Here is a 24773-nt window from a genome sequence, read left to right on the forward strand (position 1 = left end):
AAATAGGCTAATTTTACCACTCCCCCAGAGTTAAACAGTTGAGTTTAACCGTTTTCGAATCCATTCAGCCAATTTTCTGATATTTAGAAGAATATCAGTAACCAGACAGTTTCTGGTCTCATTGACTTCCATAGTATATTTTTTTCCTACTATAGAAGTCAATGAGACCAGAAACTGTCTGTTTACTGATATTCTTCTAAATATCAGAAAATCAGCTGAATACATTCGAAAACAGTAAAACTCAACTGTTTAACTCAGGGGGAGTGGTAAAATGAGCCTATTTCCAAAAAAACAAAATGGAGTATCCCTTTAAAAATCTAAGTACTGTTTTAGCATCAAAATGTCACATTAATGCCACACAACCCCCCTTTTTTATGAAAAATGTTTCCGTTAGACATTCCGAAAGACGACAATAAAGTGGTGTGTTTATCCTGAGGATTGAAGTTTAATTGACACCACATCAAAATAAAAATTTCCAACAGATCTGGAATTTTATTCCATCCATATACATGCATAGCAACAACATTTTTAAGAAATATTTTTCTTACATAAGGACATTGGAATGATCATTTTTACAGTATTCCCTTGTCTCGTCCCACCCATCAATCACCACCATTGATAAACCTGCTTTTGTACAATTTCATTTTTTTTTTCCAGGAGTAAGAAATAGCTGCTTTTCTCCCTTTATAATACTGCTTTCCGTAATGTTCCCGCCCTCCTTTTTTCTTGTTTTTTTTTTTTACAAAGTATTGCGCCGAGAGCAAATTTTTAAAAAGGGAGAACAAAGGGAGTGTTTCAGCAAACAGAAATACAAGTACTATACAAGAATGCTGCCCTCCTCATTTAAACATCCACTTCTGAGTCGAAGAAAAGACACAGACAAACAGCAACATGTATATGCAAAGCCATGTGTACAGTATATGCCAAAACACGAGCTGCAGCGTTTTGCCTGGTTAACCCTCCAAACAGTTTTAAGGCTGTAGTCAAGAGAATCATACTGCAAGTGACATTTTGACATATACAAAAAACTGTACCAGCAAATAAGAATACACAAGTGCTCCAGTAGCTATTGTTGGGTCTAAAACGCATTTCAGTTTTGTATCCCGTGCCTATTGTCTCCTTGAACCTAACATACATTGTAAACAATATGTCTGCTACACAAGAATGACTATACATTAACATTACAAACAACTCTGATATAAACTTTCTTTGAATTTAAATTAAGAGCACTACTCCTATTAATACTGATTGTAAAATAAATAAAATGTGAAAGTGGCACCAATATTACACTTGGATTTTTTTTTTTCATCATTTTGCATTAAGTCTTCAAATAACGAAAAAAGAAGCTTCTCTTGATTGTCCACAAGCAGTATATAAAACTGCATGATGCACTAATTCAGACACGACCGTGTACCCAAAATAAGAGGGGAGAACAAGGGAAGAAGAGCATAATTTCATTTCACGTGCTCAGCGGCATGTGACGAGCAGTAAAACTTCTTGTGAGTGATAAAGTTTGACAAGTTATTGAACTGGATGTCACAGAGGCGGCAGTACTTCCCACTGCCTGCTGCCGGCGCTGAACCGTTTATGCCTTTTCCGGCAGGTGCGGACTCTTCCATGGGGGATTTAGAAGTGGGAGATACATTCTCGTTTGGGTCGGGAGGGTTCTCGGCTCCCCACGTGGGAGATGTTTGTTCCACTGGCGATGAGACGTTGTGAGGCTGATTCTCCTGCTGGGGAGTTGTTGGTGTCTGGCGATCCTCTTTATGACCACCGTTGACAATCACCATGCCCCTGTTTTTGGGCAGCAGGGGCAGTGGCTCCTTGCTGGGATGGGCACAGCCATTGGCCGCAGGCGGTTCTGTTCCAGTCTCTCCTGCGCCATTGCTGCTTTGCTCCTGTTCGGCTGCCTCACCCTGCATTGCGAGACTCCCCGCCATGTAGTCGCCGCTCTTGATCCCGAAATATGGCGAAATTGGCTCTGTACCCTTCACCTTCTTTATTGCTCCTGGATAGAGACAGTGAGGCAAAAACATGTTCTTGTTCTCATCTTTCGAGGCCATGAGCTGTGCATCACCAAAAGCTTTCAGATCCGGTGCCGGCCCGAGGTGTGGTGGGAACATGCCTCCGTTTTGCACCATTAACTTGTTGCCACCGTTCTTCTCGCATTTCACAGAACTCTTGTCATAGATGTCATCTGAATTATTGGCTTCGCTCTTAATGCCCTGGAACATCGCCTGCTCCAGATTGCAGATCTCACCATGCTGAGCAGCTGTGACGGGGCAAAAGTTCTGTTTATGTGCTAGGTAATTCTCCACTTTGTTAAAACTGATCTTGCAGACTGTACATTCGTGATAGTCCAGCAGTCTTTTAGGCGAGTTACACGACTTGTCAGGAAGAGGCGAGCACTTTTTGCTGAGATCTATTGGAGCATCGAGTTCCTGTGGGTCTGCAATAGTGTTACCTTTGGGGGCGAGGATGGGCTTGGAGACAGCTAGAGAAGCATCTAAGTGTTTCGGGACGAGGCCCGGAAAAATGTCACACCGGGGATGGAAGCGGTCGGCCAGACTTTCTACCGTCTCTTGGGATGTACAGGGATTTCCTAGATTAGGCAAACCCATGAATCCCGGCTGCCCCATGGGCTGCCGTTGCTCTTGGTCAGGTAGACACATCTCGTACATCTTCCTCCGCTTGCGCGTTCTCATGGTCCGCTGCATGGCAGGCACCTTCGCGGACATGCGTTTCATGGGTGGGTCGTGGCGAGTGGCGCAATAGTACTGCTTGTGAACCATGAACGTTTCATGCCGGCTGAAGGTGATGTTGCATGCTTCACAGGTGGTCTTGTTTGGGTCATTGTCACTTTCCACCAAAGATGTGCTAGGACTCTTCACCTCAGGCTGTTTCCCACCAAGCCTTTCCTCAACTCCTGTCGGTGTAGTAACCTTCTTTACTTGCCCAGCGAGGTCTTTTTCAGGCACTTTCCCACCAGCGTTCATTATATCCAAAACAGACGAATTCAAGCAAGCTGTCGTCACCAGATGACTGTCGGTCTCTGACGGAAGGCATCCGGGGAGCATGCCGACTGAAGTGTGGCCACTGTTTGGACTTATGGCATCGGAAACCTTGTCTGGAACACTAGAGAAATCCGGGGACTTTGCCATGTGCTGCCAGCGACTATTGCAGTAGTGCTTCTTATGAACTAAGTAATTGTCTAGATTATTGAAGGTGATGTTGCATTCAAAGCAGGTCGCTCCTTTGGGCATCAGAGGACTGTAGATGACAGGAGGGTAGCTGTTTCCTCCATGGCGTAGCCTGCGATGCACAAGCTCTGACATTTTTGCTAGAATCTCAGATGCTTGTGGTACCACAGAAATGTCCTGGGAGAACGCAAACTGCGACAGAAACGGACCCATGGGAAAGGTTGGGCCCATGTTGTGCTGGACAGGAGAGGAGGCTAGTCGTGGACTAGAGGGTTCTGATTTGATTCTGGTGTAAGAGAAACTAGCCTTGCTGCCTGGGTGACTCTCCCCCTTCTGCAATCCGAGGGTAGGTTTTTTCTCAGGTCTTTCAAGTTCTCCATCAGGACTGTTGGCCTTGTTGGGTGTGCTTTTGGGACTTTGCATGACTATATCCTTCCTGCCTGACACTTCTGCTCTTGCCGCCTGCAGACTTTCCTCTCCTCCTCTTGGGGAGTTTTCGCTGTCACTCTCCCTGTGAATCTTCCCAGAGTGTCCATGTAAGTCTTGATGCTGCAGCAGTTCCCTATGGTTCTGGAAGCTGATGTGGCAGTGATTGCATCTGAAGGCTGCCTGTGACAGGTGTGAAAGGATGTGGTGCTGGAATGTAAGGAGTGAATCTGCTGTGAAGTTGCAGATTGTGCATTTCAAGCTGGTGCCAGGGGGAAGAGACTCCTCCATTTTGACACCTATGAGAAAGAAAAAAGACAGTTGTTTTTTTTTTTTGCCAGTCTAGCATTTCCACTAATTTTACATTGTCTCTGTGACTATTTTGTAAACATGCTGTGAAACTAATAGTATAATATTGTAAAGACTCAAGGGCGGATCTGACTATGGGGAATTTGCATATCATAATTCATAATTATTCAAACAGGTTTGTATCAGATCAGTCTTACATGTTAATACATCTCCCGTTATTTTACCTGCATGCATGCATGTTTATCTTAGTAATTAACCACAATTTGACTGCAATTAGCTACACAGATCACATTTTACAAACAGGTAAAATTTAATTAGCTCAATTGTCAGAATAGTATTTTTGGGGATTATATAATATGAAATTGTTTATATAATTTATCATCTTTCTCATTAACGTTCGGCTGCTGATTTGCTCTTTTTGTGACTGCTAAATGAGTACAAAATAGCAATGGGTGATGAGTAAGCTAAATAAAAATTTCAAAAGTTATCTATGCAATCTTTAAGTACATTGATTGTGAGAAATAAAAAATGTAAATGGACATGTCCTGTAATTATGATAACAGAATACCGTGTACTCACTATGTGAGCTCAAGTGCATCTCCAGAGCACGAGGGCTGCTGAAGCTCTTGTTGCATTGTGGGAAAGGGCAGATACTGGGAGTTTGGTGGGAATTGGCATCTGTCTCTTCTGGGACATTATCTGGTTCCCTCTGCCGCCCGCTGCAGTAATACATCAGGTGGGCCTGAAGGTTCCTCTCACTCCTGTACCATATCCCACATGCTTTACAGGGGAAGATGTCCTCTGAAACACAGATACAAGCATGTCAACTATATTTATTTGTTTATTGTTATATAACATTATGTTTTTATTGTTTGTTTAATGTCATTCAACATATAATTATTGCCAATTGCATTTATTAAGGAAATTCTCATCATTTGGCTATGGAATTGTATTTCTTTTTCCTTTTCATGTGTTCTTTGGAAGTGGAACTGGAATGGTGGAATTAAGCAATTCCTTAATCCCATCCCTATAGGGGATATACTCTATCAAAAGGGGCATTGGGAGTATTTGGGATGGCTGTATGTCAGTTCATATTTACGGGTGATGGAAGAAGATGGAGAAGTTACTCGAATAGTCTAATAAAATGCTTTTAAATAACAATTCTGCTGTGATGTTGCATGGCAACAGAGATGATTCCAGTAGGCTTGTGCCCTTTCCTCAAGGGCAAATGAAAACACTGCACCATCTGCTAGCAGCATCTTCTGTGTCAAGCTGAACTCTAGACCTCACTGATAAAAGTCAACAAACAAAGTATTTGCAAATGGCTTGAATTTTGCAATTACAAGGTTGGTCAGAGTCCAGACATGTTTACTGTACCCCTAAACGGAAGGGCAGAACATCTTGTTCCTCCAGTAGAGGTTAATCTCTGAATAACTACAACCGCATACTCTGTTTTCAGTGTAGTATGTGCATGTGTAACACGTTCTGAACTGGCTCAAATAATTGGTTGGAGTGCTTAACGGCGCAGCTGCCGGAACAGGTGAAACCCCATATGCAGCATTATTGAGGCCAAGTTTTATGGCAAGACCAAACCCTACAGCTTTATTGTACAAGTACGTTGACAGTTATTAGTCTTGATTCGCCGCATACATGTTTATGATGCCTGTGGACAGGTATTGAGTTTGTGTAAACAGAAGGAGTTGACTGTACGTACTGTTGACTATAGCTGTGGGTAATATGGAGGCCATGGCAGCTTGCTGGGGCAGGAGCTGGATGGTGTCCAGGAGGCGTGCTGGGTACATGCCCTCACCGAGAGACATGTGATTGACCGCCTGCAATCGAGAGTCAAAGTCCACTGCGAATGCCACCAGCTCCTCGCCTTCCATCATGTTCTTGGTAGTGGTGCACCACAACTGACCACCTGTGTGACAGAGAATAATAGACGCATCATTACTGCTGCATTTAGCCAATTCAGTTTAAAATGTATGCAAATGTTTTTCATGTAAAAGTACTTGTTATGATACATTTATATTAAAGCTACACTGTGTGATTTTTACCCCCATCTAGCGGTGAAAAGATGAATATTAGTTTCTGTTCCTCTCAATTCCGATTTCGTTTTAACTCCTACGGTGGCCAATGTGGTCCAAGATTAACATGGCTTCCAGTTCGACCTCGTCCATGAGCGTTAACTCAAACGTAAACGCGAAAGGCGAAGCTTGAATTAACGGGTTTGTCCCTCTTTGGCTAATGTACTTTCAAGATGGAGGGGCAACATGGCGACCGACATTAGAACCCCTTACCCGTATGTATTTTCAATGGCATATTATACACTCACGAGAATACTTTATTACTTGAACGAAGTAAATATACATTAATGAGCACATATATTTTTGAAAGAACTGTGTTTTTAGCTAAGAATAAACTAAAAGAGTTACACAGTGTAGCTTTAAGATTTTAGCTAAACATTTTGTCACAAAATTCATTGTTAAATCCACTTAGACTTGTAAAATGGAAGACAACTTAATAATTTTGTGTTGGGACTACATTAATCATTTTTGTTGATATAACTACACTCTTAGAAAAAAGGGTTCGATATATATTTAGCATAGGATTCTTTACTCAACTCCAAAGGACATTTAATGCTAAAAAAGGTCCTATAATGAGAAGAAAGAACCCTTTTGGCACAAAGGTTCTTTAAAGGCTATTATTCGTTCATATTACATTATTCTGCAACATTTTGTAGTATGTAATTAAATTATTGTTTAATAAACTGTTTTAACTTAATATCACAGATTTTAATCATGATGATTTTGGAGGATAAAAACTGAAATGACACTCTTCATCTGATATTGATCAATTAAATTTTTTAACCCTCATATCTTGAATTTTGTGATCATTCACATGCATTCCATTTTAGGGGTTCCAAATATGTAGCGCTTTAGAACCTTTTAAGGTTCTATATAGAACCTTTCCTTCTAAGAGTGTACCTGGGCAGTGGGTCTGTAGTTCCCTGCATGCTTCGCATGGGACTGAATTAGGAAAGTAAATTTTGAAATTAAGTGTTCTGTAGATTTTTTAGAAAAGAGAAAGACTTGTTAGAGTTTAATGTTCAGTTATGTTTCTGCAAATGCCAGTTCTGAGACCAGCCTCTTCTTACTTGCTATAATTATAAACAAAACTCTCTATAGCATATTAACATATAGGTTCCTGTCACACATAACTTTTGCTAGTTAGTAAGACTTAAATTTATTAAGTTGGTGTAACAAAATAAACGCTTTACTTTTGAACTTTCACGGTTCCCAGGTTGACATTGATAATATTAAGAAATGTTTCATGAGCAGCAATCAGCATCTGGAGGATCATGTGACACTGCTGAAATTCAAAAATAAATAAACACTGGGTAAAAATGGAGAGTTTCTGGGGAGGTACAATCTGTCCAACTAATGGAAGACAGGGATTGGGTTAAAAAAAAAAAAAAATCACTCTTTTGGGTGGTGATGTTACACACTTTAGCTTTAATTAATCATGTTGCTTCAGAGGGATGGTATATCTTTAAGGTCTACTGCACATCTAACATTTGGAGTTCAGATCAAACATTCTGCTTGATCATTTTAAATATACTCAGAGTAGACAGGAAAAGAAAAGCAGGGAGGGATAGATGGAAGTCAGTGGAAGGGTTTAAGCTCAGATAGCATTTATCTTCACACACGGAAGGATTTCAGCCACACTTCATTTGCCATTCAAGAGATTAAAGTTTTAAAAATGACTATTTACTAAAAAATCTGGCTTCCGAGATAACAACAAACTATGATACGCAGATGCTAAATGGCAGAATTAGGACATTGTTTCAGTAGGGAAGCTGGACAATTAATTAAAGCTCTCTGTTAGCTCTCAAACACACTGACTGACGGAGCTTCAGAGGGGAAGATGAGCTGTGCTTTCAGACCAGCTGTAATGAGAGAAAAACAGAAAGGCCAATTTCTGAATTTAAGGAAATTTACAATAGGCAAACATTAACGTTGAGAAACAGACTACCTACCTAACTAGTTGACTAATAAAAACAAGTAGTCGTGCAAAAGCTAATCAGCATTTTTGGGTGTAACGCATTCAGATTACTTTTCAAATATGCAACGCAAGTTACTTTGTTTTGCTATTTATTGACTGACGGCACTCCTGTCCTCATGTTGAGAGAAATCATAAGCAGAGAGGCGTTGCGAGCGCTGTGTAAACATGGTTATTGTAGTTCTACATTAAATGTGAGCATGCACATCTCACCAACACAAAAACAGATTTAGTATTCCTCAAAATGAATAAATCCAAACTCATAATATGATGCAAACCTGCAATTATTAAATATGTTAAATATACTTGATCTCACTGCAGACCTTCGATGAGTCATTTTCAACTGAAGCAGTTAGTTACTTTTTTATTGTAATGCATTACTTTTAAAAAGTAACTTTCCCCAACGCTAATCCGTACAAATTTTCACAAGTTGGAATCTTATGTCAGACTGTTGACAGTCAAATCAAAGAGGTGCTCAAAAATGAAAGATATCATACAATCAGATCAGATTTATAAAAAGAAATGAAGTTAGAGAATAAAATGGATTTCTTTCTAACACAGGCACCGACTGCGAAAGCGTCAGTGTGTTAAAAAAATGCGCGACTGCTGCCAGAGAGAGCAGCTTATCAACGTGTGGATCTGCAGCGGAGAGACACGCTCTTCAGACGGGTCCTCTTCATCAGCGGGATCCTGTCACACACCACACACTGCCTGGAGAGGCTCTCTCGTTCCTTATCTCCTAATTAAAATAACAAAAACTACCGTCGCCATCAGCGCAGATCAAAACTGTCACCTGCAACAGCAGGAGGGCGCAGGTCACCTCTGCCTGCTCAATACTGCTGGAAGTTGCATGAAGAACTCATTACTTGCACTAGAAAAGAAGCCAGAATGTGATGCAGGGTGCCACAACCGCTGCGGCATTGTGGGATGGCCAGTTTCAACATCTCACAGCGAATCACTGACAAACTTCGACTGCCCAGAAATAAGGTGTAATAAGAATCAGAAAGATATACGGTAAGTGTTGCAGTCATGTCCTTCTCCGATGAAGATGTTTTTGAGGCTGCAAGTTTATGATTTATTTCACTGATTTTGCTTCAGGTTCTAGAACAACTCCAATTACCAAAAAACATATAATAAAAGTGTTATTTTAGTTATTAATTAAATAATTTTAAGTTGTATTTTTTTTTAAAACATTTTAAAATAATATTTTTCATTTTTATATATTCAGTTTTGATATCAGTTCAAGTAATTTTAAGTTTTACTTATTTATTTTAGTTTATGTATCTTTTAGTTTTAGTAATTTAGCGCTTTTAGTAATTAAGCTTAATTTTATTTTTAGTTCTTCAACTGAAACTGATTTGATTTCAAGATGCCAACATTTAATTTTTTTGCAAAGTTTTTCCATATATATATATTTTTTTTTCTATGAGTGAAAACTAGTTAATTTATTTTTATTTTTATTTTTAGTAAATAAAAATACTGTATCATACAAAACTAGAAATATGCTTCAAAACCATTAATATTAATAATTAATAATAGTATACCACGAATTGCATAGACAGAACAAATGCTAAATTATCATAATGGCAAAAATAAATAAATCAAATATAGTTCCTAAATTCTGAAGATATCATTTGATTCAAAATACTTTACACTGGATGACCTTTGACTTCAACATCAAAAGATAAGGGAAATATTTTCTCCTCCCAATTAAAAGCTGTTATGCCTATTTATTCAGCTATTACTACATGATTAAATGGTACATAATTATAATTATACATTCAATTATTAGCATTTAGCACCCCCCCTCCCCAACTGTGACCCTACCAGAATAATATACCTACAACCTGTTAAAAAAAACACACACTTCTGCCCGTTATCATCAAGCTTTGCATTTTTAATCCAATTTTGTGAAAAATTATGTTACTTCCAGTTCTTCCATCACACTCAAATTGAGCACTAAGCTTTGATGGATACAGCTTCTCTGTTGTACTTGATATTTTTGGCAAATGCAGTAGAAAATTGCACAATGCCAACTTACTAAAGCAGCAACAGTAAAAGTAGTATTCTAGTTTTCCATGTCAAACAAAACCTAACTCCATCATGCAGTGCGCTCGAACCCTTCGCAGGTACACTATGAGAGATCAGGCCAGCGTTCTCGACCTCAACTCAAGGTGCTCGCAGGGTCAAAAAGTCAAACTTAAAGAACAACCACAGTTCAGATGGAGACTTCCTGTGCGTCCATTGTAAGTTCACACACTGAAACGCACAGGCCGATGGCCAGCCCTAAAGTGAGAGACACGGGACCCTTGGTGAAAAGCGTAGCCGGCGCGCTGTGAGCTGTCTGAAGGCAGCAGAAGGCCTTTGTGCCGTGGCCAACGCAGTCGCAATGAAGCCTATTGTTTCCATCCTCCTGCAGCGCACCTGATAAAAGAATAAAGAACTATGACATATTCCAAAAACAATGGAGGAATTAAGGACACACAATACGCCAGCTGCTTCATTAAAACAATCAAAACCCGGTATCCTGTACATAGTCCAGATAACTTAAAAAAAAAAGGCTCTTTTCACACAGTCTCGCAGTATAGACTCGTCCTCGCTGCCCAAACTCCCCCCTCGTTCGCACTAATGACGCTTTTAAACACTTACTTAAAGATGTTCACATAAAGGAATTACAGGGGGGGTTCAGAATTATGCAATTACACGTGTAAGTCCACGCCGCTCTAATCAAACACACCAGGATGAGCCGTCGTCTGAAAGCCTCAAAGGCACCCAATGCAGGGCACGAGCACTTTGAATGATCACTTTAAAAGATCGACCATGTTGTAAGAGCACAAAACGAGCCTTTCTAGCGCTCGTTTGCCGTCTCTTTCCGTCGTTTTGTGGCAAAAGCCGACAGAAGGGTTTGCTAATGAACTGGCCGGAGGACAGCTACTCAAATGTTTGCATGTGTAAACAGTAGAAGACTTTAATAGTTTGCTGTAAAATGCATAGTTAAACATATCTGTGTTTGTTTCTCCCATCTGTCCAGACAAAAAGCTGCATCGGAGGCCGTGACGGAAGCGCGGAGCACAAACCTCAGCGCTACGCCAAAAAATGACGCTGCCAAAAAACAAATCTGGGGCAAAGGAAGGCAAATGCATCCTTTATATTTTGTGTCAATAATGCTGTATTTGATGTGTAAATGGTGTCTTCGTTCCAGAAAGATCAGGCGGCTTTTACCTTCAGACCTTCAGGATTTAAAAATTCATTCACTACATGCAAAGCCTGAGCAAATACAAAATATTCCACTAGCTCCTTTTCTGTTAATATCTCTGCATAAGGAACAACATAATTATGACTTTCTGTTCCTCTGTTTCTTTCCATTAGAAAAAAACAGTAAGAGAGCAGTTCTTAAATGGAGGGTTGTAACCTGATTAGAAAGCAGGGAGAAAAAAAAATGAAACAATGTTAAATGGCAAAAAAAATAAAATAATTGTGCATAGGCTTATCAGCTGTTAAAAGGAGATGAAATGAATGCACTAAGTTATTAAAAAATAATAATAATCTAATACCGACAAACAGCAACAAAAGACCCACAACATTTCTTGATGCATGTTCTTGGTCGGCAATTCACCAATGCAGTTATTTTACAATCCAATAAATTCCCAAATGGATCAAATAAATCTTTCTAGTTGTGTTTCATTTGGAAATACATCAGATAATGGAAGTAAAATGGGTTGCATTTCATGCTGACTGGGTTCAGGCTGAACTAAGTAGAGAGAGAGATGATCTTAGGCAGTGTTTGCGAACACTAGTTTTGAATCACATGTGAATGCACATGCTGGGTTGTTTTAACCCAAATTTGGGTAGAATATGGACAAACCCAAATGTTGGGTTAAAAATGTCATTTCAAATTTGAACCCAACTTCAACTTTCACTTTCAACTGTACATTTTTTTCATTTTGCATTTTGTCCATATTTGACCCAAATTTGGGTTGAAACAACCCAGCATTTTTTAGAGCGTACAGTTTGAACCTCAGTAATAATAAGACCAAAAACACAACAAACCAATACAGCAAGTCTGTTACTTACAAGCCATCACATTGATATGATTCTGTCAACAATTACAGTGTATGGCCATAAGGGGGCACTGTTCACATACTGTACAGATCTGACCTACAGTATCAAAACTCTCTCTGCTCATCCCAACACCACACAAGACCAAACACACACACAGCTACTTGGCCCTTCCTTGTTCCTCTTAAAAGCGAGTTCGCTCATTTTGTAAGCATTTCAACTATTTCACCGTCTTGCATTATTTTCGGAAAGCAGGAAAATTATTCAACACATGAGCACATTCTTTGTGGAAGAGTCAAAGAAAATACAATGACAGTTGTCATCATATAAAAAGTAGTGTGATAGTTTAGTAATTCCTCAGTATCAGTCAGAAAAGTAAAATACGTTCTCAATGTTACATTTGCGCAATATTCCAATACTCAAAACACTTCCAATCAGATGCAGAAATGCATAATACTGAATGATTTATAAGTCCAAAATTTGATGTTTATTTAATGATTAAAAGCTAGTTTTGACAAATCCCTTTAGAAGTACTTTTCATTTGCAGAGTCGAAAAGCTTTAATTTAGTGTTTAGAGCAACAGCTGTGATGCGAATTAGCATTATAAAAACACATCCGCTCATCAGTTTAACGCCAAACTCTGTTTACACATCACATGAATGTTAAAAAAGCATTTATGGATGAAAAGCAAGCATCCCGCAGTGGAAAATGAGTATATATTTGGCTTGAAATTACACATTTGTTTTGTGCGTGCTTTTAATTATGAAAAAAATAAAAATAGAATTTGATCTCCTTTTTATCATCAGCTCGCTCGACGTGAAAAAAAAAAAAAACGGATTTGAAATACTCCAGGGTAAATGAGAGTGTTGAGCAAACAGATCAGCGTTCACTTCGTCAGGTTTCCGCGTAATGGTTGCGGCTAGTCGACATGTGTTTACTGCGACCCCCGCTGGGAGGGACACACACACGCCACCCGTCTTGACCATCAGCGTTAATGGGACGTCACGGCTTCGTGGCAGCGGGGAGCGGTAGTGTTGAGTTGAGCGGCAGACCCCCAGCTGTGGTCGGTGGCCCGCTTCCCCTTCCCAGCATGCTCCACGCTGGGGAGCAGGTGAACGGCCGGGATCCAGCGGGACCGCTCTCTTCCAACATGGCTCTGTCCCCGTGCCACATGGGCCCGTGGACGCTTGCCCTCATGCAAATGCACGGCCTGAAAAAAAATGGCTCCTTCTCCTCATTGGAAACCTCGACTGGCAATGACGTCTTTTCGTGGGAGATTGAGCCAGATTGATGCACCTGTCAACCATTTTGGAAGATGAAGGATCGCTGTGACATGGACGGATCGCCTGACAAAGATGTCTCACAGTGGAAATGCATTCTGGGAAAAAGGGCCGTTTAAGGATAAGGCGTGTCATTTTTTTATAATATTAGTAAACATTTGAGATTGTGTTTGTGTGAACAATGGTGGACGGGAGTAGAGTTTGAAGGCGAATTATTGTTTTGTTTTCTAACGGTGCAGAACGACATCATCTACAATCTTACAGTGTATAAAAACATGTTTCAAAGTTGTAAACAAAAGATTACATCCAGTACTCGTTGCTTCCCAATTTGCCGATTCCAAAAATAGTGCCTGTTTTGCTCTACCACGTCATACTTTCTCTCTTATGCGGCTTTTGTAGCATTTTTGCTTTCGACGACCATCTGTGAGGTTTAAGAAGTCTTGTATTATCCCTTAATCACCAGAAAAACTGCCACAAACATATTATTCCTCTGTTCCTCTGAACCAATTCACATCTATTTGGATGGTGATGGCGCAGTGGATAAGACACATGCCTTTGGTGTGAGAGACCCGGGTTCAAATTCACTGTGAGACACCAATGTGTCCCTGAGCAAGACACCAGCCCGTTCTCATCCCAAGGCGTCACCTAACTGACGCTTTTGACCATGCGTCAACATCCGACACACATGGCACCCTTTAGCGTCAATATGAGATGCGCCTCCTAGTGGTCTAACCCTAACCCAGACCTCATCTAACTGACGCTAAAGGTTGCCATGTGCGTCAGATTTAGACGCATGGTCAAAATGCGTCGCTTTTTGACGTTAGATGACGCCCTAGGATGAGCGTCATCTAACTGAAGCTAAAGGTTGCCATGTGCATCGGATTTAGACGCAAAAGTGTTAGGATGAGAATGCATTGAAGACACAGTTGCTCCAGAGGCGTGCGACCTCTGACATACATAGCAATTGTAAGTCGATTTGGATAAAAGCATCAGCTAAATGAATAAAAGAAAAGTGGAAGAAAGTAAAGAACTATTTGTTCAATTCTCAGACAATTTTCACATGCATGACATTATTTTATGCCTAATCCTTGCAAGGTAAGAATCAAGGCCAGCGACAGAAGAAAATGCAAACATCACTCAGATGTTTCAATACATCCAAACAACGACAAAAAATGACAGATTTTGTGTGAAAATGGTTATTTATAAACTTGAGTTGGATTAAGTCCTTTGCAGATTGTAAGTTAAAAGATATATTTTGAATACTGAAAAATTTTGGATCGGTAAGATTTTTAAAAGTCTTTAAAAGTCATTTTTAAAAGAAGTCTCTTGTGCTGACCAAGGCTGCATTTATTTTAATCAAAATACAAAAACAAACAGTTATTTTAAATTGACAAAACATTGAACAATAGTACTGTTTTTTTTTTTTGTGAATTTTTATTCTAATAAATGGAGGCTCGGTGAGCAGAAGAGACTTCTTTCAAAAACCTTGTTGGTGTACACAATTTGAAAAACAAAGGCCGTTTGACAGGTTTTTTAACTCAACATCATCAAATTGGATAACATTAGGCCTTTTTTTTGCAAATTATTATTATTATTATTATTTTTTTTTCAAGATGCAGGACTATATTATTGAAGTACCTTTTACAAGAAAACACCATTTCATTCTTTTTTACTTTTCAGTGTTGTTCCTCTGTAAAAATGTACAATAATTTTCTGCCCGAAAAATGCTTGTTCACCAAATTGTTTCCAGTGTACCTGAGAAAGCCGAACTGCTTGCACCGTAACCCTTCTGTAATTCCACATATTGTGCAAAGCGCGAGCTAATTACGTCCTCCGTCGCTTCGAGCATCTGAAATAAACATTCGGCGGCTAAAGGATCTAATTGCGTTTGTCGGCTGGTGCGGAGGGAGGACACTGCTGCCCTTGCACAGTGCCATGCTGTCGTCCTGGCACGGCCTGTCCACTGCCCCAGGTACTGCCATGCGGCCATCTGGAGCTGACATCTGTCTCTCTATTGATCATAAGGGTTTAGCACTTGATCAAACAGACTGCGACAGGAAATTGCTCTTTTCCCCACAGTAAAGGTGGGCGGCAGGCACGAGGGTAATAGAGTGGAACAGATTCGCTGGGTCTCACCGCAGCACACACCAGCCCTGGCATCCACAGCAAACATGGAACGGGCACTGGTGGGAACGCCGTGCCAGGACGTGCCCACTTCAGCTGGTGTGCGTTTGCGACAAGACGGTGATCCCAGGAGAAGGAATAACACAGTAAAGGGACTGTTTTAAAATGAAAATCCTTCCCGCTGATGTCTACGGCATCATTAAAACTTCTCCATGTGCGTTGAAAGGCTTTCACTTCGCAGCACACTTTTGGAAAATGCCACAAAAATGGCAAAAGAGTTTGGAAAGGTGTCAAAAACAAAACCCAAATATATCCCAAAAATATTTACAGGGATAAATGTGGCAGATGGGGACCGCTCTGCTTTTTTTTTTTTTTCAGAAGCAAACACACTCTGCGGTTCAGGATATGCTGAATACAGGAACATTTTAATGAGCGCAAAACATCTGCTAAACTCCTCGTGCTAGTCCAGTGCACCACTTCTGCACAAGACTCAACGTTTCTTTATATTTATACAGATTTCATCTTTTTAGCAGCACAAAACACAACAATTATTATGTTATTAGAACAAATTGTCATATAAAGAGGCTCCAAAAGTATTTGGACATGCTTAAAAACAGCTGAATCATTGCATTATATGACGACATATCAAACCAAACATTGTTAGTACTGGGTAATATAAGGTAGTTTAAGGTTAGGTTTAGGGATATGTTCAGGGTTAGTACCTAGTTAGTTGTAATTGCTATAATAAGTGAAAAGTATTTACATGTGGAACAGGACTGTAAAATAAAACGCTACTAGAAGGAGGGAGAAGACATTAAGCAAAACACTTTGCAAAGAAAGTTAGTCAGGCTTTAAATGATTGATTGTTGATCAAAATGAAAACAATCGTTAAAATTTTACAGGCAGTCAATGTAAAAAACATGAGTGATGAATTCATGCCAAAAGGACAAAAATTTGTAGCAGTGCTTCAGTTCAGTGTAAATCATATAATAATAAACACACTTTCTACAGTACATGTGCTGAGGTCGCATTTCCGCCAGCCAATCGCAGTCGTGTCACTATGACATTTTGTTTGTGCATGTAATTCGGTTCATGTTAAGTTTGTGATTCGCCCCTCCTCTTCCCGGCCCTTCTTTTCTCCTTCCCGCCGCTGATTAAACCTGCGACCGTCCCCCGTCTCGCATTTCCATTCAATCTCAGGGCACCGAAAGCCAGATGCACAAGGTGCTTCACTTTTGCAGCTTCGCAGAGAGAGAGAGAGAGAGAGAGAGAGAGAGAGAGAGAGAGAGAGAGAGAGAGAGAGAGAGAGAGAGAGAGAGAGAGAGAGAGAGAGTCCTGTAGCCCAAGGAAGAACAAGTTGAAAGTGCGAAGGAGGAGAAAAAAAAAATATGACCAGGGGACGTGATAAAAAATTATCAGCGAGTGTGTTTTCCTGTTTGGTTTTAATCTACATTTAATTAAATTCTTATCTGCTGTGTGCTTATGGCTGCATTTGAATGGCACGACTGCATTCATTATGAATGGTAAAATTGAACTTGGCGCATTGTGTGTGGCCTAATAAAGCAACAAGGCTCACTGCGGTGCATGCAGGAGAAATCAAGTCAATTAAGACACTCTTTAAATTACCACTGTATCAAAACAAGGAGCGCCACATGCTCTAATAGAATACTGACAGCCAGAATGCAAACAGTTACTGTGTTTAATATACAGGTACATCAGCCCGTCGCAGGAGCCTGTCCCGTCCTGAGGGCCCAGATTTACTGGCCCAAGAGGGACTGAAATAGGGTCATTACATAGTGAGGTCAAATGAAATATATTTGTATACAATACTAAACTAACAAGATGTTAAAAGACTTCTCCTGTGCCTGCTTAATAACTATAAGTAGGGAATTTGTCGACTGATTCCTCGAGAAAACACTGTGACAGTCAAATCATTGCTGGTTTTGTTTGAGCATCCCGACTAGCAACATGTCTCAACCAGTAGGGTGAGTTTAAGGCGGGACTATGAGCTTGTTTGACCAATGACACACATGAAATCTGCTTATAAACAATGAATATTTTTTGCAATACCATTTAGTGCCACTAACGCAGCCCGTTCTCATCCCAAGGCGTCATATACAACGCTTTTGCCAAAGCGTAGACATCCAACGTACATGGCACCCTTTAGCGTCATTATGAGACGCAGATATATATGGGCCAGAAGGCGCCTCCTTGTGGTCTAACCCTAACCCAGACCTAAACCTAATATACTTGTGCGCGTTATATTGACGCTAAAGGCTGCCATGTGTGTTGGATGTCTACGCTTCGGCAAAAGCGTATATGACGCCTTGGGATGAGAATGCGTTGACTATGGCACTCCGATTTTTAGAAGAGATCTCGAAATCTTTTTTTTTATTCAGCAAGGATGCATCAATTTGATCAAAAGTGACAATAAAGACATTTGTAATGTTATTTTGAACTCTATATATTTATCAAAGAATCCTGAAAAAAATAGTCATGGTTTCATTAAAAAATATGAAGCAGCACAACTGTTTTCAACATTGATAATAATGAAGAAAAGTTTCCTGAGCAGCAAATCGGCATTATTAAAATGATTTCTGAAGGATCATGTGACACTGAAGACTGGAGTAATGATGCTGAAAACTCAGCTTTGCATTCACAAGAATAAACAACATTTTAAAATATATTCAAATAGAAAACAGCTCTTTTAAATTGTAATAATAATTAACAATATATTTGTTTTTACTGTATTTTTTGGTCAAATAAATGCTTGGTGAGCATAAGAGACTTCTTTCAAAAACATTGAAAAAAATCTTCAGTGTATTATGGTAGGCTCCGCTAAGAAATAAAAATCCCAAATGGGATCTTTAATATCTTTATTGTTTCTTCCAGTCAGCAATTGAGACTTCGGACGTCTTGTTTCTAACATTTGTATTCTGAGAAAAAAAGGCCAAATGTCCCAAATTGAGCTCAGTTTTGCCAAAACACTAACAATCAAGAGTCAGATCCCAATGTCAACTCAAACATTTCTCTTGGTACCTGCATTAATCTTACAGTTCTACACTTTTCTTATACTGTATGTCAACAACTATTTCTTCATATTAATGTTTCTCCGAAGGAATTTTAGGAGAAAAGGTGATATGAAGGCTGATGCACAACTGAGAATTCATTTATATCCCCCGAGTTATGAAAAGAGCCGAGGAAAATAAGAAAAACTAAATATCAATGATGGGCCAATAAGTATGTTTACAGACGTGGTTATGCATTGAAAAGGTTGCAGTGATATCCACTAATGCCTTTGACGAAGAGCAGGATTTGCAGGATTCCATACGGCAGAGAGCAATTCATCAGAGGAAGGACAGAATGAGTGTGTGACAACGCAGACGCTACAGTCACACCTGCCAAAATCCTTAAATTCAGATCAGGCCTTTGCATGTGTGAGAGAGAGAGATGAATGGCCGTGGTGTGTTGCAGAGGGATCGCAACAGATAATCGCGTCTCTCTCGAGCGGCGGAGAGCTCAGATCTGCTCTTTTAAAATAATGTCGAGGGAGTAAAGTGTCTGCAAAAGCCCCTGCGTGCGGGTTATCTTGGGCATTCTGTGTTTGCCGTTTAAATCTTAACGGGACACGAGCAGGTGCGGAGAGCAAATACATCTGGAGTGGATAGGAACTGGAGTGGAAATGTTGTAGCAGAGGAGGGAAAGATTAGCTGTCGCATTGGGCCTACGGAGATGAAAGTCTCTTGCCATGGCTTTTATTCCCTCCACATAAAGGAGGAGAGAAAACGGGGGCGGAAAGAAAGAAAAAAAAAGATGAAATGGGCAGCACACCTTGTACAACTCAGTTTTATGATGTCCACCATCACGCTCTCTGCACAAACGTCACTGATCGTGAGCTGGATTTTCTCATAGTGTTGGGGAGTTCACACTGAGGATAACAACTACAACGGTAAATATATAGTTTGTAAAATCCTTGATAATATAAAACAATAGCAGAGTCCACAATAATAGCACAGAGAAAGGATTCACTTTTAGAACAATAAGCAGATGAGCGATAAAAACATTGAGAGTCAATCAGAATCCTGCTTTAAAGAGGTCATGAACTGGCTTTTTAAATTTTATCATATTGTTGTCCGAGGTCAACTTATGACGTTCACTTGGTTTTTGCATTCAAAATCATCAAAACGAATAAGTAATAGGCTATTTTCTACCCTAGTTTTGAGCCTAGCTGTAAAACGCTCGGTTTTTATGGGCGTCTCGCACTGAAGACTTGGAAGTAAAGTAAACGCCCACTGCCCACTAAATACTAAAATATACTAATTAATAATAATGTAATAAAACTGTTATAATAATGATAATAATATTAGGCACAAAACAATACATTTTCATCATGAAATCTGGTGCGGACAAATTATTTTATTAAATATTTGACATTTTCATTGTGTTTTGTAATAAAATCAGATAGCCTGTGACACTTCTATATAGTTGTAATATTTATATAATGAAACATGTATTACTAATACTAATATATATAAAGTAATTAACTACCGTATTTCTTCTTCTACTACACATTTGGGGGTCACATGCACTGTATATTCATGCGACAGTAGCTTCAACATTGTTAGCAGCTTGTATATTTGCATACTTAAAATCACGAGAAGCTTAGTTAGCTTGGCTAGCAGTGGTAAACGCAACACCAGTCTTGCAGATACACTGCCATCATCCAACCACAATTCAAAAGAACTTTATTTATGCTGCCATTTAAATATGACTAGGGTCAAATACATAAATCTCCCAGGCTCTTTAATGACAGTGGATTGTAGATTGCTCTTTTGTTTATCTTTTAAACGAACACGAACACACACACACACGTGCAACGTGCCAGTCTGTGGCGGGTTGCGTTTGATATGCTGTCTGAATGATTCATTTAGCTCACGGTTTCAATTGTCTCTGTAATTGACCGCCGGCACCGGCACGTGACATCGTCACCCGTACGTTATCTTCGCGGTGGCCCCGTTTGGGCGGCGTTGAACAGCGGGTCTGTGAACTTCTCACGCTTGATGGCAGAGACTGAAAATGAACCCAACTTCTCATTATCATCATAAAGCATTTCTTCAGTGACAGTGTGACACCTGCAACCTTCATTTGCACATGCTAAAACAATGCAAAATGGCCAGTGTTTTTATTTTTGCAGCTAATGTATGCATTACATACAGAATATTCATTTTTGAGCATCAAACCCATGTCTGGGATTTGACTGCTAGACTTATGGGTAGTAATCATATTATACTCTTAGAAGCTGACATGTCCTGCAACGTGTCATGCCATACTATAACTAAAACCAACAACATTTTGTTTCTGCTGTGGTTGTCGTGGACAATTTTTTTAACGTTTTTAAAAAATGTTTTTATTATTGTTTAATAACAATCTTTATACAAAGTTTTCAGAAACATATTATTTATTAATATAGCATAGGGTTAAAATTGGTTACATTTTCATTTGATTGCATTTTAAAACATTAATTAAATTGTTAGTTTTTAATGCATTCATTTGATTATCACTGTTTTTGATAATATATTTGTATTAAATCATAAAAAAATTATTTTCATAGGACTTTTATTCTTAAAAATTGTTAAAAACTATTAATGATAAAAATAAATTGTTAATCTAATAAATAATTCATTAAATGTAATTGATTAGAGAAGTTTTAGATTTTTAGAAATAGAATAAACAAAACTAACAAATGGTTTCAAGTTTTCATTCATTTAACGGTCATTTTCACTGATGATAATATTAATGATTGATTGTTGAATACTGTATACCGTGAAACCATGAGATTTTCTGAGACGGTCAAACTGTGAAAATATCATACAGTTACAACCCTAATATAGAATTGTTATGCATTTTATTAGACAGCAGAAGTATCTACATTGAACTAGTGATGATGATGGGTTTCTATAATTTGTTCACTATTTAATATCAACTTTAAGGAATTGGAGCCCAAGCTACATTTAATTAAGTACACTTACAAAAAAATATATTCTAAGAGATTGCTAAACTATTCAAATATACACATTTTAACCTAAAATCATGATGTTGATTAAAAGTTAAAAAAGTGCCAATCACAAATATATGAAGAGTTCAGATGCAAAAGCCTCTAAATGCCATTTGAAATTTTCTTCTAAAATGACCATTTTTATCAAGCTTGTATATTTAAGTTCAGTAATTTCACTTAAATGACAATTAATAGGTAATCTTCATTGCCTTTGAGCTGTTAATAAATTTACGGTCATTTTAGGTGTACATTTCAGACTTGTACAAAATCTAGTTGACCAGTCAATCAGGTGTTCCCAGAATGATCTAGGCCCCGTCCACACTACTGCGTTTTCGTTTAAAAACGGAGACCTTTTGCTACGTTTGCACCTCCCATCCACACTAAAACGGGAAAAACGAAGACCTAAAACGGAGAAGTTTAGAAACGCTGCAGCTGCGTTTTGCGTTTTGAAACTCCGGAGGGCGTTTTAGTGTGGACGAGACAAAACGGAGGAGTTTACAAACGATGACGCAGAAGCTCACGCTCGGCTCTATGATTGGGTGTCATCAGTCATGACGTATCCTTCCCTGATTCGCCAACCACCGTTTACACCGGCGCGCGCATGCCCAGTGTTGGTGAATGGTCACGTGATCTCACGTGATCTGCGTTTTCAGTCGTTTTAATGTGGACGGAGATCAATTCTAATACGCAGACAAAACGCTGGTGTGGACGGAGATCGTATTCGTTTTAATTCTCCGTTTTTAAACGAAAACGCAGTAGTGTGGACGGGGCCCTAGTCTGCAATTATTTGGGCACAGTGTATAAAACACACAAACAAACAAACAAACAAAGAAACAAACAAAGAAACTAACAAAAACCGTTCAAAAGTCTCTTTTGTCTGCTTTTGTCTTGTAGTTCGCTTGGCCTTATAAGACGCCCCAACTCCTGGCAAATCCGGCACTCGGAATACATTTAGTTCTTCTAATTTTAATTTAAATATGGATATTTGTGGACAGCCACTGGTGCGGGAAACACACTGCCGTCATTCCCAGACTCTTTCTTTGGCTGGCTGAGCTAAGCAGGTTTAGAAGGACACTCTCCAATGAGACGAGCCGGAGACTTTGGCAGGAGCGTCACAGCAGTCCAGTTATCCTCTGAGAAACTCTCAGGGGCCGCTGTGATGCGTGCGGCCTGGATTTATCGATCGGTTCCACCGACTACAGAGCATCAGTGCGTCAACCCCGAATCCGGGACCGTGGTTTGAGTCCGGACGCCCCCACACCTCATTAACGGCCCTTTGACAGGCCACGGCACTAATGCGGCCTTAATCTGCTCCAAATCACTCTAAATGTCAAGCTTGGGCAAGGGACTTCTGGCTCAATGCACCAAGCGCTTAGCGGACGCCACGCTCGCCCCGAAGCCTTGCCGTCGCCGCCACCACCACCACGGAAAAAAACCCCTCCGAGCCCCTGAACTGAACTCATTTCTGCTTTCAACTTTTTGTTTCAGTGCAGCATTAACATGCACTTTTAAACAACATCTCTAGCTGAAGGAGAGAAAGGGAGAGAGAGAGAGAGACTAGGACTGTTTATTAATAATCGAGTTGTGGAATGTTATCAGTCCGCACACAATCCGACCAATAGTTTGCCCTGATGGTAGCTGGGTTCCTCATTAGCCGAACATATTTAATCCAGAAGTTTCTTATCAAATGTCACACCTGCATCTCCAAATGGCATTTCCACATTCAGTGGCATGTATTTGGGAGATGACGCTCCAAGGTGCTTTACGGAGATTAAGCGGCAGAGAGAGTGAGAGCTTATTTTATCATTTAGCGGGTCTGGAATGAATCCAAGGAGTTTTTGTCTTGTTGTTGTAATTAGAAAGCCTTTTAAGTGATAACGGCTGCATAGGAATATGAATATGGAGCGATCAGGCCTGTTCTTTTCTCTTTTTCCACCCTCCCCCATCGTATTTTCTTTTTTTTCTCCCTCCTTTTCAATTGTTGAATGCAGTTTTTGTTGTATGCTGTAGCAAGGATTAACTCTGGCTTCTGAAGTTTAATGAAAGACTTGAAAGTAGGCAAACGCCCCATTGGGGAACTCACTCACTTTTGCCTCTTTTCCACTCCTGACACTTTTCTCCACAAAAAAAAAAAAAAAAAAAAAAAAAAAATCAAAAGGACAGCCGTGACCGGAACGCTCTCTCTGTGGCCTCATGCTAATACAATAAATCACTCTCTCCTGTGCCGATGAACCAGGACACTTTAGGAGGACGTCGGTTTACCTATAAGATGCCATTGGTAATGTCACACACCATAACCACAGATGAGGGTAATATGTTACATAATCAGATAACTTTTTTGGAAGTATTGCATAACTTCCCATTTACACCATAGCTGCGTTTGAAAATAAATCATATAAATATTTAGTATTTTTCATGGCTTGACATTCACTTTTTTGATTTTCCAAAGTTACAAGCCACTCAGCATTTTCATGAGACACAATTTTGACATTGATGCCATGGGGAAAAACTGCCATATAGATATTTTTAATACTATATCATTATTTGGCAGCAGGTATATTAGGCTGCTGTCACTTAAAGACCTGATGCATGGATCCATTATGAACTGTTTACGTTCATTTAAAACATAACTGTCTGCGTTTATGTGAATACTTGCCTAGACAGGCATTTTGACAGTATTTTGTGTGTATTTGAGTGTATAAGCAGCGAAAAAGAACTGTTTAGTACTGAGATGCGGCTTTCTATGCGCATAATTTGAGTGCGAGTACAAAATCTGCAGGAATTAATAAGATTATGTGCAATACATGCAATCCCACACCGAAATTCAAGCCCTGTAACACTAACAATATTCATACAAAGCAAATGAAACGAGTGAATGGAGGTGGGTTTGTGTGTCAAGTCGCTGTCAGAGAGATGAGAGAATGAGAAAGTCCAGCTGTTATCATGTACCTCCTCTGCAGAAAATGAGTATTGGAAGCGTATCAGATATTTCAGTATCAATATATGTCAAAAATCAATAGTTTTGACAACACTACATTGCATTAAGTTTGTTATTTCCAATGCCTTTTTAAAAAACTACAATTGAGAAATGTATATATTATATATAAAATTCAACCCGCTATAGTAGAAGTGACTGAGTTACACGGCACTATATCTATATATATTTACACCCCAATATCCACTCACCTAAAGAAATATTAGGTAGAGGAGAATGGGCCGACTGATTCAAGTTGATAGAAGAGCAACTGCATTTGTGAA

The 24773-nt window shown here is 39.5% G+C and overlaps 1 protein-coding gene across 4 annotated transcripts in view; it reads right to left on the reverse strand.

Moving 5' to 3' along the window:
- Positions 1–421: 421 nt before the first annotated feature.
- zfpm2a (zinc finger protein, FOG family member 2a) overlaps positions 422–24773 on the reverse strand; it is a 176582-nt gene continuing 152230 nt past the window's right edge. For all 4 annotated transcript variants that reach the window (XM_039650840.2, XM_089117939.1, XM_089117940.1 and 1 more), the window contains 3 exons: positions 5650–5856; positions 4515–4736; positions 422–3925 (listed from right to left, as the gene is read on the reverse strand). In XM_039650840.2, the coding sequence (XP_039506774.1) occupies positions 1455–3925; positions 4515–4736; positions 5650–5856 (2900 nt within the window). In that variant the 3' untranslated portion in view covers positions 422–1454. The remainder of the gene's footprint in view (positions 3926–4514; positions 4737–5649; positions 5857–24773) is intronic.

Source organism: Pimephales promelas, chromosome 12 (assembly GCF_988280905.1).
Source record: "Pimephales promelas chromosome 12, fPimPro1.hap1.1, whole genome shotgun sequence".
In the NCBI taxonomy this organism is placed as follows: domain Eukaryota; kingdom Metazoa; phylum Chordata; class Actinopteri; order Cypriniformes; family Leuciscidae; genus Pimephales; species Pimephales promelas.